This window comes from Capsicum annuum, chromosome 9 (assembly GCF_002878395.1).
Source record: "Capsicum annuum cultivar UCD-10X-F1 chromosome 9, UCD10Xv1.1, whole genome shotgun sequence".
Taxonomy (NCBI): Eukaryota; Viridiplantae; Streptophyta; class Magnoliopsida; order Solanales; family Solanaceae; genus Capsicum; species Capsicum annuum.
Window position 1 is genome coordinate 4,448,102 of NC_061119.1, and position 12,778 is coordinate 4,460,879.

The window sequence follows — 12,778 nt, forward strand, 5'->3', positions numbered from 1 at the left end:
AAATGGAGTAAGAAACAAGAAAAATTATTAAAGAAGTTGTGTGTTGTGTACGACTGATAAAGTTGCTGCCATGTGACCACAGGTTCAAGTCTTGAAAATAGTCTCTGACATAAATACAAGATAAGACTGCGGACTATACACCATACCTTTGTGGTGGGCCTCGAACACCGTGTATAATAGTTTTAGTACATCGTACTGGCCTTTTTGTGTGTTTTGTATGGGGGGTGGGGGTTATGGGGGGTAAGAGAAAAAAGTGTGTAGTAGTAGGAGAGATAAGAAGCAAAGTGTGTGTGTGTGTAAGTGTGTTTAGTAAGTTTTTATTATTGCAAAAACAAAGCAATGTCACAAGATTCTGAGGAGATAAAGACCATTGAACAGTGGAAATGGTCTGAAATGCAAGGCCTTGAACTTGTTGTCTCTGAAGACAACAATCACACAAACAGCACCAACAGCACTAACACTCCCTCTATTAAAGCCAACAACACTAATAGTAGTGATCAATTTCAAGAAACAAAAAAAATGGAGGTGAAAAATGAAGAGGCAAAGCAAAGTAGTACAGCAATAGTAGCAGTTAGTTTTAGTGAACTATTCAGGTTTGCTGATGGTTTGGATTATGTACTAATGACAATTGGTTCACTTGGTGCTTTTGTACATGGTTGTTCACTGCCTTTGTTCCTTAGATTCTTTGCTGATCTTGTTAATTCTTTTGGCTCTTATGCTAATGATGTTGATAAGATGACTCAACAAGTCTTAAAGGTAAAAATCCCAAAATGGGGACAAATTTCACTAATTATGTGGAATTAAATTCATATTCTTGATAATGTTTTGTGTTTTGCAGTATGCATTTTACTTTCTTGTTGTTGGTGCTGCAATATGGGCATCTTCATGGGCAGGTAAAAGAAAGAGAGAAATTCATAAAAATTCAATCTTTTTATTTGCTTTCAAGAATTGGAAACTTCATAAAAATTCAATCTTTTTATTTGCTTTCAAGAATTGGGATTTCATAAAAGTTGAATCTTTTTATTGCTTTCAAGAATTGGAACTTCATAAAAATTGAATCTTTTTATTTGCTTTCAAGAATTGAAACTTCATAAAAATTGATTCTTCTTATTGCTTTCAAGAATTGAAACTTCATAAAAATTGAATCTTTTTATTTGCTTTCAAGAATTGGGATTTCATAAAAATTGAATCTTTTTATTGCTTTCAAGAATTGGAACTTCATAAAAATTGAATCTTTTTATTGCTTTCAAGAATTGAAACTTCATAAAAATTGAATCTTTATTTGCTTTCAAGAACTGGAAACTTCATAAAAATTGAATCTTTATTGTTTTCAAGAATTGGGATTTTAATGTTTTCAAGAATTGTTTTTGATGATTCTTACTTGATGGGGAATTGGATTTTTGCTAATGGTTTTGTAGAGATATCATGCTGGATGTGGACTGGTGAAAGACAAACAACAAAAATGAGGATCAAATACTTAGAGGCTGCTTTAAACCAAGATATTCAATATTTTGATACAGAAGTTAGAACTTCTGATGTTGTTTCTGCAATTAACACTGATGCTGTAGTGGTCCAAGATGCCATTAGTGAAAAGGTAAACATACTAGATGAACTTTTTTTTCCTACTTGAACCGCGGGGTCTTTCTGCCGAGGGTCTATTGGAAACAGCCTCTCTACTTCAGACCCCACTATGTGGGAATACACTGGGTATGTTGTAGAACCGCGGGGTCTTTCCAAATCAGCCTCTCTACCTCCACGAGGTAGGGGTAAGGTCTGCGTACACTTTACCTTCCCCAGACCCCACTTTGGAAAAAGGGTGTGTAGTTTAAGGATCTGATGATTTTGTTGTTTTTGATTTTGCTGCAGTTGGGTAATTTCATTCATTATATGGCTACATTTTTGTCTGGATTTGTGGTGGGATTTACAGCAGTATGGCAACTAGCACTAGTTACTCTTGCTGTAGTTCCACTTATTGCTGTAATTGGTGCAATCTACACTATGACATCAGCCAAATTGTCGAGTAAAAGTCAAGAAGCACTGTCAAAGGCAGGGAACATTGTTGAACAGGTACAGAAAATGGTACTAATTGTGTGAAATTAAGATGTTTTTTGCTATTGGATTTGCTTAAGTGAAGCTAATTTGCAGACAGTAGTTCAAATTCGGACGGTATTGGCGTTTGTTGGTGAGTCGAAAGCATTGCAAGCATATTCTGCAGCACTTAAAGTTTCTCAGAAGATCGGATATAAGAGTGGATTTTCGAAAGGATTTGGACTTGGAGCGACGTATTTTACTGTATTCTGTTGTTATGCTCTTCTTTTATGGTATGGTGGCTATTTAGTTAGGAATCATTTCACTAATGGAGGACTTGCCATAGCGACGATGTTTGCAGTCATGATAGGTGGACTGTAAGTACTAAGCTTTGTATGAAAATATGTCGATTTTTTTTGTCTTGAAAAAGCTTAAAAGTTTCTCCTTTAATAGGGCTTTGGGACAATCTGCTCCTAGCATGACTGCATTTGCAAAGGCCAGAGTTGCAGCTGCCAAGATTTTCCGTATCATCGATCATAAACCAAGCGTCGACAAAAATGCTGAGACGGGTTTGGAGTTAGACACTGTTAGTGGCCAACTAGAGCTTAAAAATGTCGATTTCTCCTATCCTTCAAGGCCAGAAATCAAGATTCTCAACGATTTCAACCTCATTGTTCCTGCTGGAAAGACCATCGCTTTAGTCGGAAGCAGTGGTTCCGGCAAAAGTACCGTGGTCTCTCTCATCGAAAGATTTTATGATCCCACCTCAGGTAGCACAGCACAATTTTGCAACAATTACTACTTCATTATTGAATTCAATATTAGCAATGTGATGGGCAACTTTAATGAAATGTCTGGCATTTCATGAGGTCTATGTGTTAATGTGGAGACATGTTTAGGTATACGAATAATCTACATTGCTAGGTACTCTTCAAAAATGCTGACAGGGTGCGACAACAATTTTGGGGAGTCCGAGCAACATAGTTAAGTTATGATGAACATCTCAAGCTAATAATTATTCGATATGCAGGACAACTTCTGCTTGACGGGAACGACATAAAGACATTGAAATTGAAATGGTTGAGGCAGCAAATTGGTCTTGTGAGCCAAGAACCAGCACTTTTCGCCACGAGCATCAAAGAAAACATACTATTAGGAAGGCCTGATGCAACACAAATTGAGATTGAAGAAGCTGCTAGAGTTGCCAATGCTCATTCATTCATAATCAAACTTCCTGATGGCTTTGATACTCAGGTTAGATAACAAATTCCTTTTTTTAAAACTTAATAGTCAACTAATTATGCTGCATTAAAGATCTAGCAGATGTATCATTAAATGTTAAAATTTTCTTCTACATTCCATATGCTATTTATCATTAAATGGTCCCACTAGTTTATGGAAGATGGATTGGATATAAGGTTATAAACTAATAGCTAGTTTGGCATTTATCTTGGTCCAAGTAGGACCACTTGGGATATTATAAAGATTGGTGGGATGTGTGTGAGGGAAATGATTCAAATTCAAAAGATACTTTTTTGTATGTACTGATCCTATGTTGCTCGAACTCTTCAAAAATGTTGTCTGGTGCATGTCGGATCCTCCAAAAGTAGCGCGTTCTTGAAGGATCAGTCAAGTGTGTGTCGGATCCTCCAAAAGTAGCGCGTTCTTGAAGGATCCATCAAGTGTGTGTTGGACCCTCCAAAAGTATCGCGTTCTTGAAGGATCGGTCAAGTGTGTGTCGGACCCTCCAAAAGCAGTGCATCTGAAGGATCCGACACGTACCTTGCAGCGTTTTTGAAGAGTTCGAGCATAGTGCATTTTGGAAGGATCCAACACGTTGTACGTTCCCTTAGTCAAACGGCAAAGAAATCTTCCTTCTTTTTTCAATTTAAAAGAATGACTTTAGCCATACTCAAGCCAAATTCAGTGATTGTGTTGAATGGTCAAACTTTATGACTTTGAAGGTACATTTAACTATAAATCATTTTACAAAGATGCTTTTCATTAGTTGCCTAATTGTTTTGTTTGGTCAACAAACAAACCTAACATTATTTTAATGGATGGAAGTCAATTTGTGTAGGGGACTGGTCATTTCATTTAAGAAATAGGTAACATGGGGTTTCAGTCAACAGTGCATGTGCAGGAACAAGTTTTATTTTATCTATTCATGTGAGAACAAAAGACTTGTTTGTTATCTTTAGTAGTTGGGAAGGTTGACACCAGAAGATAGATGCATCAGATTTTTTTTAAAAAATTTTGAGGAAAAACATGTAGGGTTATCGGTATGATTATAATAAGTCTGATATACATACAAAGTCAAATAAATAATAAGTGGCATTTATTGGATTGATTGGAAAGAGTTAACAAAGAGACAAGTTGATGAAAGATGCAGAATAGTTACTGTACTGTTACAATTAGTTTCACTTTGACCTTGATTTGTCGATAAGATGTTACTTAATAATCAAATATCGAACTTTTATTTGTTAATCTGAGAGAAAAATGATACCTGAGCTGCATGACTCGAGTCGTATGATGGACAGAAAGTATGTATTTGGACATTGCAGGTAGGGGAGAGAGGATTACAATTATCGGGTGGACAGAAGCAGCGGATTGCAATAGCGAGAGCCATGCTTAAGAATCCAGCGATCCTTCTCTTAGACGAGGCAACTAGTGCTTTAGATTCTGAATCGGAAAAGCTAGTGCAAGAGGCTCTAGACAGGTTCATGATTGGACGAACGACTCTTGTGATTGCTCATCGTCTGTCCACTATCCGGAAGGCTGACCTGGTGGCGGTGCTACAGCAAGGGAGTGTCTCGGAAATCGGAAGCCATGATGAGCTTATGATTAAAGGAGAGAATGGTATGTATGCCAAGCTCATCAAAATGCAAGAAGCAGCTCATGAAACGGCTCTTAGTAATGCCAGAAAGAGCAGTGCGAGGTATCTTTCGCAGCAAATCTTCATTGAAGTCACTTCCACATAATAATATTTTACACCTTAAAACTAAAGATGAGAATCATAAAACTCGCAGCTGTTGCTTATACATGTGCTTATTGTATCTTAATGCTCTTCAACGTCTATCTTTTCACAGGCCCTCGAGTGCAAGGAACTCTGTGAGCTCGCCAATCATCACTAGAAACTCTTCCTACGGTCGATCACCATACTCTCGCCGGTTGTCTGACTTTTCTACCTCGGACTTCAGCCTCTCCCTTGATGCTGCATACTCTAATTACCGACATGAAAAGCTTGCATTCAAGGACCAAGCTAGTTCGTTTGCCCGGCTTGCAAAAATGAACTCTCCTGAATGGTCTTACGCTTTAATTGGTTCTATTGGTTCTGTCATCTGCGGTTCTCTTAGTGCTTTCTTTGCATATGTCCTGAGTGCTGTTCTTAGCGTGTACTACAATCCGGACCATGCTTACATGAGCAAACAGATTGCGAAATACTGTTATCTTTTGATTGGAGTTTCATCAGCTGCACTCATTTTCAATACTCTACAGCATTACTACTGGGATGTAGTTGGGGAGAATTTGACAAAACGGGTGAGAGAGAAAATGCTGGCAGCCGTGCTTAAAATGGAAATGGCGTGGTTCGATCAGGAAGAGAACGATAGTTCAAGGATTGCAGCAAGGCTCTCTCTGGATGCCAACAATGTTCGGTCAGCCATTGGGGATAGAATCTCTGTCATTATGCAGAACTCAGCTCTCATGCTAGTCGCGTGCACTGCAGGATTCGTATTACAGTGGCGTCTGGCCCTCGTCCTCATTGGTGTCTTCCCCGTGGTTGTGGCAGCAACAGTTTTACAGGTGAGTGAGTTCATTCAAGCCACATATATATCTATGGTTTATTTTAGACAACAAGTTTCAAAAGTCTTCCTTTCTTTCTTATACTCCGTGCCCAGTCAAACACTTTCGCATAGATTGGGACGGACCATTCATTTAGACACTTCCATTTCATATAAAGTTCATACGGCTTAGATTAAATTTATCATTATATGTTCTATGTGTGCTGAATTGTTTGCGTGTCCGACAGAAAATGTTCATGAAGGGATTCTCAGGAGACTTAGAAGCTGCTCATGCCAAAGCAACACAACTTGCTGGAGAAGCTGTAGCTAATGTAAGAACAGTTGCTGCATTTAATTCGGAGACGAAAATAGTAAACCTATTCGACTCCAGCCTCCAGACTCCACTTAGGCGTTGCTTCTGGAAGGGACAGATTGCGGGAAGTGGTTATGGGATTGCTCAATTCTTGCTTTATGCTTCCTATGCGCTTGGCCTTTGGTATGCCTCGTGGCTTGTCAAGCACGGAATCTCTGACTTCTCGAAGACAATCCGTGTTTTCATGGTCCTCATGGTTTCGGCTAATGGTGCAGCTGAAACATTGACCTTAGCCCCTGACTTCATCAAGGGTGGCCGAGCAATGCGTTCAGTTTTTGAACTCCTTGACCGTAAAACAGAAGTTGAGCCGGATGATCCAGATGCCACGGCTGCCCCTGATCGTCTTCGTGGTGAAGTGGAGTTTAAACATGTAGACTTCTCATATCCCACTAGGCCCGATGTGTCAATATTCCGTGATCTAAATCTTCGTGCTCGAGCTGGAAAGACTCTTGCTCTAGTTGGACCGAGTGGATGTGGAAAGAGCTCAGTCATTGCACTTATAGAGCGGTTTTACGAGCCATCATCCGGACGTGTCATCATCGACGGCAAGGATATTCGGAAGTACAACCTTAAATCTTTGAGAAGACACATCGCCGTGGTGCCACAAGAGCCTTGCCTCTTCGCTACAACCATCTATGAAAACATCGCGTATGGACATGAGTCAGCAACCGAAGCTGAGATAACCGAAGCAGCAACCTTGGCGAACGCCCACAAGTTCATATCTGCATTGCCTGACGGATACAAAACATTCGTTGGAGAAAGGGGAGTCCAATTGTCCGGTGGACAAAAGCAAAGAATCGCCATTGCTCGTGCTTTCCTCAGGAAAGCAGAGCTAATGCTGCTGGACGAAGCAACAAGTGCACTCGATGCAGAGTCTGAAAGATGTGTACAAGAAGCATTGGATCGCGCTTGTGCTGGTAAGACCACCATTGTCGTCGCACATAGGCTATCTACAATCAGAAATGCACATGTGATCGCGGTCATTGACGATGGGAAAGTAGCAGAACAAGGTTCTCATTCTCATCTCTTGAAAAACCACTCAGACGGGATATATGCGCGTATGATACAACTACAAAGATTTACACATGGAGAAGCTGTGAATATGGCGACAGGATCAACGTCTTCTGCGCGTACCAAGGAAGATCAAGATTGACGAAAAGAACTCGAATCGAAGCTCAAAATGAAATAGAAAAAAAAAAGGAGTATACCTTGTGTAACACCCTTATTATTTTTTGGAACTGCTAATTTCTTCTTCACTGTTTCTAGTATAGTAAAGTATAATATGTGCATTAATCCAAAAATTTATATTTATCCTTCAATCTTTCACTCTTACTCATCCCTTTAGTGATAGTAAACTTACCAACATGGGTTGTGGTGTAGCGGATGGGGCTGCTCCACCCTTAACCAGAGGTCGACAGTTCGACCCTGGGTATGGAGAAAACTCTGTTGGGAGCGCTACCCCCCGAATGGGGCTCTACCCGGCGCGAATCTGGATTAGTCGGGCTCCAATGTGGGTTCCGGACACTTTTTCTTCTTATAATGCACCTAATTCATATATAGGGAAAAAACATGTCTTTTTAAGTCACAGCTTCGAGCCGTGTAAACGAACTAAATCCGGTATTTAAGTGGAGAAAGATAGAGGGACGGACTCATAATCCTTGAGTTTTAAAGGCTTTTGGTGAAGGGATAGACCGGTTCGACCGAAGAGTTATAGTTAGATGAACAAATAATATTGATCTCAAAACTAAATATGGTAAGTATAGCTAGGTCGTGATCGATCAACCATCGTACAATCGTACTGTAAAAATTGGATATGTTTATCTATAGTCGTTATGCCTTCTCATCAAGCTTGTCGCAAAGGATCTAACAACAACAACATACCTAGTGTATTCCCACAAAGTGGGGTCTAGGGAGGATAAAATGTACGTAGTTCATACCACTATCTCAGATGAAGTAGAGAGGTTGTTTTCGAAAGACTCCCCGGCTCAGGACAGATAACAGTCTAACTACAACAAAACATAAAGATAAATAACAAAATGGGATAACACACCGCTATATAATAAAAGAAATAAGACATCGACAGAGTAGTAATACTATAAACTATCTATTCGAGATCACAAACATCCTCAGAACACTGCACACATGCAACTACACGAAACTACATACACAGATACCAACAATGTACGTACTCCTCCCTATTACTACGAACACACTCCTACCCACTAGCCCTCTATCCTAGTTCACGTCCTCCACACCTTCCTATCAAGGGTCATGTCTTCCATAAATTGTAACCGCTTCATGTCATGCCTAATCACCTCCCTCCAATATTTCTTTGACCTCTATAACCATCGATAGCCAGCCTCTCACACATTCGTACTGGAGCATCCGTACCCAAAGGCTCTCAGCATAAGGGCTTTCAAATACATCATAAGCTAAATTGGCTCCAGATAGATTTCTCGATCATAAATAAATATAAAGGTCAAAAGATTGATAGACAAACTATACATGATTGATTTTTAGTCCTTGCTTGGCCATAAAGTCCTAGTACATCCCCTATATTACTAGACAAAATTTCATCATAATGTTTTGAAATAAGATGTTACATTGTTTACTTATTTAACTTTGAAGAAACAAATTGTGTCCCACACACCTATCAATTCACTACCAAATCAACCTAAATTGACCCTACTAATTAATTACTAGTACTAATTGTTACAAACGTTAATTATGACTAACCTTAATAATCAAGATTGTTAAATTTGTCTTGTGATCACTTTTCATAAAGATTATTAATAAATATGGGACCAAAATATATGTTGGATTTCGGACAAGATTATAAGTCATAATCCTATGCCAAGATATCAAATTTTTGAAATTTTGGAACGTTTGATGTTGATTGTGTCCCTAGAAGGATGTTTATAATTTTTTTTTATAAAAACAGATTATTTAAAAAATAACTTTATTTTATATCAATGAACCATAACTTATAATAAACGATACTAACAACTTGTCATAACATGTTAAATTACACTAATCGATACTGGAAGTTCGCCATTGATGTTGATTGTGGCCTTAGAAGGAAGATCTGTCGTCAATGTGTTTAAGTTCTATGCACTGTTATGCGCATGCAAGATATTTATAGAATCAGATCATTTAAAAAGTAATTACAGATAACTTTATTTTATAGCAACGACCGATAACTTATAATAAATAATACTAACAACTTGTCATAACATGTTAAATTACACTGATTGATACTAAAAGTTCGCCATTTTCCGAATAGCTCGGCTCGTTTGAATGTCGAGAATTTCGACAAATTTCGGATAGGATTAGCTTCGTTAATTATTGATAAATTCTGATTTTGATCCTGGTAATAAACGATTTAACACATTTAATCTTGAATTAATTAAAAATGTATGCTTATGTTATATCTAGACTGCTTTTAGAACCTCAAATATGGAGCATATTAAAAGTTTAACATAAAAAATGGATAATTAAACCTTGGAATAATTAATAATTGTGAAAAATTTCTTAACATGTATAAGTAAAGGAGTATAAAGTGTAGACTTTAAATAACTAAATACGTTTAATCAATCATCACAAGGACTAAAATTAAAATTTATCAATAAATGAGCTTTAAAAACATCATAATATTGATTCCTATCATAACAAGTTAAATTACGCTGATAATATAAAGTTATTTATTAAACTGTCGATGTATATAACTGATAGATTAATCTATCAATCACTAAAGATGATAGTGATATGTGAAGTGGAAGAAGAATAGGAAACAACATAATTGAGTTAGGGTTTTCACGTGATGAGTGGTTCCACATGCACAAAGAGTCATAAAAATGAGAAAGCTACTTATACGAAATGGTCGAAATTTTTCCGTCTTTAATAAGATATTTTGAAAATAAAGGAAATGATATTCCGAATAGCAACGACATATTAAGTATAATCCCACATAGTGAGGTCTGGGAAGGATAGAGTGTACGTAGATTATATAATATCATTACCTCAGAGGTGAGATAGAGATGCTGTTTCTAACAGACCCCTGAGTACTAAAGAAAGAAACAATCTAGAAAATGACGTATTAATGAAAGTACATGAGATCGATAATAGATAGTAACAAAACAACAGCTAGTATCAGAACAGTCCTACAACGAAATACAAACAATAGATAGTAGAAGAAATCGAATAACAAGAAGCTACAAGAATAGTACTAGTCCAGTGGCGGAGCCACCTTTGCTCCAGGGGGTTCATCCGAACCTGCTTCGATGAAAAATTATACTACTTTTATACTATTTTACATTGTTAAAAATTATTTTATGCATATCTAGTAGATGTTGAACCCCCTTCGACTAGTTTGTATATATACTTCTGAATCCCTTTAATATAATGAAAATCCTGGCTCCGCCATTGAATACTACTACAACTAGTAATGGCCACAAAGACAATACACTCCTGCCTATGTACTAACCTTCTACCCTAATATTCGAATCTAGAATTATTCAAATTTCAATACGAATATTGAACGGCAAGAGAAAAACTATGTATGTAGAAAAGGAATCTAATAGCAAAATAAACAAAAATCAAACAAGGTGAGCTATTTTATATTTATTTATTTATTTATATATAGGTCAAAAAACTTGTTTGGAGGTATTATTTCATAATAATTATAATGGGTTATTTTTGGTGGTGAGAAGTGCACGAGTGAAAAGTAGCATAAAAATGTGTCATTTAAAGTTGAAAATGATAGTAGTATATAATGCCTTTTTTCATCATAATGAAAGGCAACGGCATTATTTTCCAACATTGGAAAAAAAAAAAAAAAAAAAAAACGTGAAGCAAATGGCATTTGTAAAATATTCAAATTTATTTGCGCTAATAATTGAAGTTAAATATACGCTCACCGTTATATACTTTTATTCACTAACGTCGGAGGCTTTTCAAATCATGAATCACTTACGAGGAAAAATGATCAAATTAGGCCATGAATTATGCGAAACGGTCCAATATGTATTTGCTCCATTGACAAATAGCTACAAATTCTTGCTTATAGATAAAAAGTTACGTTTGTTATTTAGTTGTTCATATAGGTATTTATGAATAACAAAATAAAATACCAAAATATGTTTTAAGGCATATGTTTCTTATTATCTTCTGTCTTGAAAATATTCTGTATAATGTATGTATAAAATTGTTACTGAAAATACACTTTCACGCTAAGATAGTATATTTGGTGTAATATAAAGTAGAACATTACATCACAATGATAGACATAAGGTCTGTTTATATACTACCTTTCTTGAATTTCACTTATGAAATTTTATCGGATGTTATTTCTGCAGAGTAAAATCAGTTTTTCATTATAAAATGATTAAATAAAAAAAAAATAACTTTATCACATTATCAATTTATCATATATCTTATCTTGATCACCAAAGAGTTGTTTGATTGGATTTATTAGAGAAAATAATGCATATACTAGCCTCGATATTATTTAATACTATCTTGTTCGATAGTGTTTTCAACACACGTGTAACTCCTATTTAATATTATATGATGTATAACTAATACATAGTAATGCATGGTATCATCAATATCAGGATTATTAATACATGAATAAGTATGATTAGAGACGAACTGTCTTTGAATACACAAAACCAATTACTAATCTCGGACAGTCAGATTATACTCCTGTGGTGGGACATTTTCCCAAATCTTGCGCATAACAGAAAATTTAGTGCATCAGGTACCACCTTTTTATTTTTTTAATTCAGTACTATTTTTATATAAACGATCCGAAAGCATATTGCACCATGACATTAATTAATTGGAACCTATGTATTTGTAGTTGGCTAAATGTACAAAATGCTAAAGTCAAAACATGACAGATATAATTAGCAAATTAGCTTTGCTATGAAATATATATACAAGAAAAAAAGTGCATAGAGTTAAAGACAAATTTATATAATTATATTGATTGTACTATCAGTAAAAAATAATTTATTGTAGTCAACTTGTACTAGTTTTCAGAAGTTTTATTATAAGAAGTACAAAAAAGCTCAGTAGTAACAATAGGTATATTTAGACAATATAAAATAGGAAAAATTTCAGAAATAGCAACTATATATTCTTAAATGTAACTTTTCTAGCAATAGTTTCAAAATTACAAAAATAGCAATATGTATTTTATATTTGAATAAATTGTTGCTAGTAAATACATATACAATAGAATCTTATGTTCCTAATATAACACAAATCAGTTTCAGTTTAAATTGAAAAAAAATGATTCCCTACTTTATGATACAATTAATTGACAGATTCCCTTACCTTTTAAAACTCTTTTTTTACATCAATGTTAAATTACAACAATTAATTCAAATTCAAAAAACATTTTCCATAATCAGAAACTAAAATCAAATCCCAAAATACAAATTCAAATGCAAAAACGTTTTCTTAAACGTTAGTTTTTTCTGATCGACTAGCATTGTGAAGCACATTTAAAAATACAACTTTGCAATTGCAGGTATTGATCAACAAACTTTATACTATTTGTGGTTTCAGTATAACTATAGTGAGAAATTTG

The 12,778-nt window shown here is 35.9% G+C and overlaps 1 protein-coding gene across 1 annotated transcript; it reads left to right on the forward strand.

Moving 5' to 3' along the window:
- The first annotated feature begins 237 nt into the window (after positions 1–237).
- On the forward strand, positions 238–7,502 carry LOC107843126 (ABC transporter B family member 1). Its single transcript, XM_016687307.2, has 10 exons — positions 238–756; positions 839–893; positions 1,419–1,594; positions 1,867–2,067; positions 2,146–2,405; positions 2,482–2,798; positions 3,059–3,282; positions 4,593–4,966; positions 5,118–5,832; positions 6,059–7,502. The coding sequence occupies exons 1-10, from the start codon at positions 340–342 to the stop codon at positions 7,334–7,336; spliced, it is 4,017 nt and encodes a 1,338-aa protein (XP_016542793.2). The 5' UTR covers positions 238–339; the 3' UTR covers positions 7,337–7,502.
- The last annotated feature ends 5,276 nt before the right edge of the window (positions 7,503–12,778 follow it).

Coding starts and splice junctions, on each gene's coding strand:
- LOC107843126 (XM_016687307.2), top strand. CDS start 340: ATGTCACAAGATTCTGAGGAGATAAAGACCATTGAACAGTGGAAATGG. Junction 1,595..1,866: donor AAGATGCCATTAGTGAAAAG/GTAAACATACTA, acceptor ATTTTGCTGCAG/TTGGGTAATTTCATTCATTA. Junction 3,283..4,592: donor CTGATGGCTTTGATACTCAG/GTTAGATAACAA, acceptor TGGACATTGCAG/GTAGGGGAGAGAGGATTACA.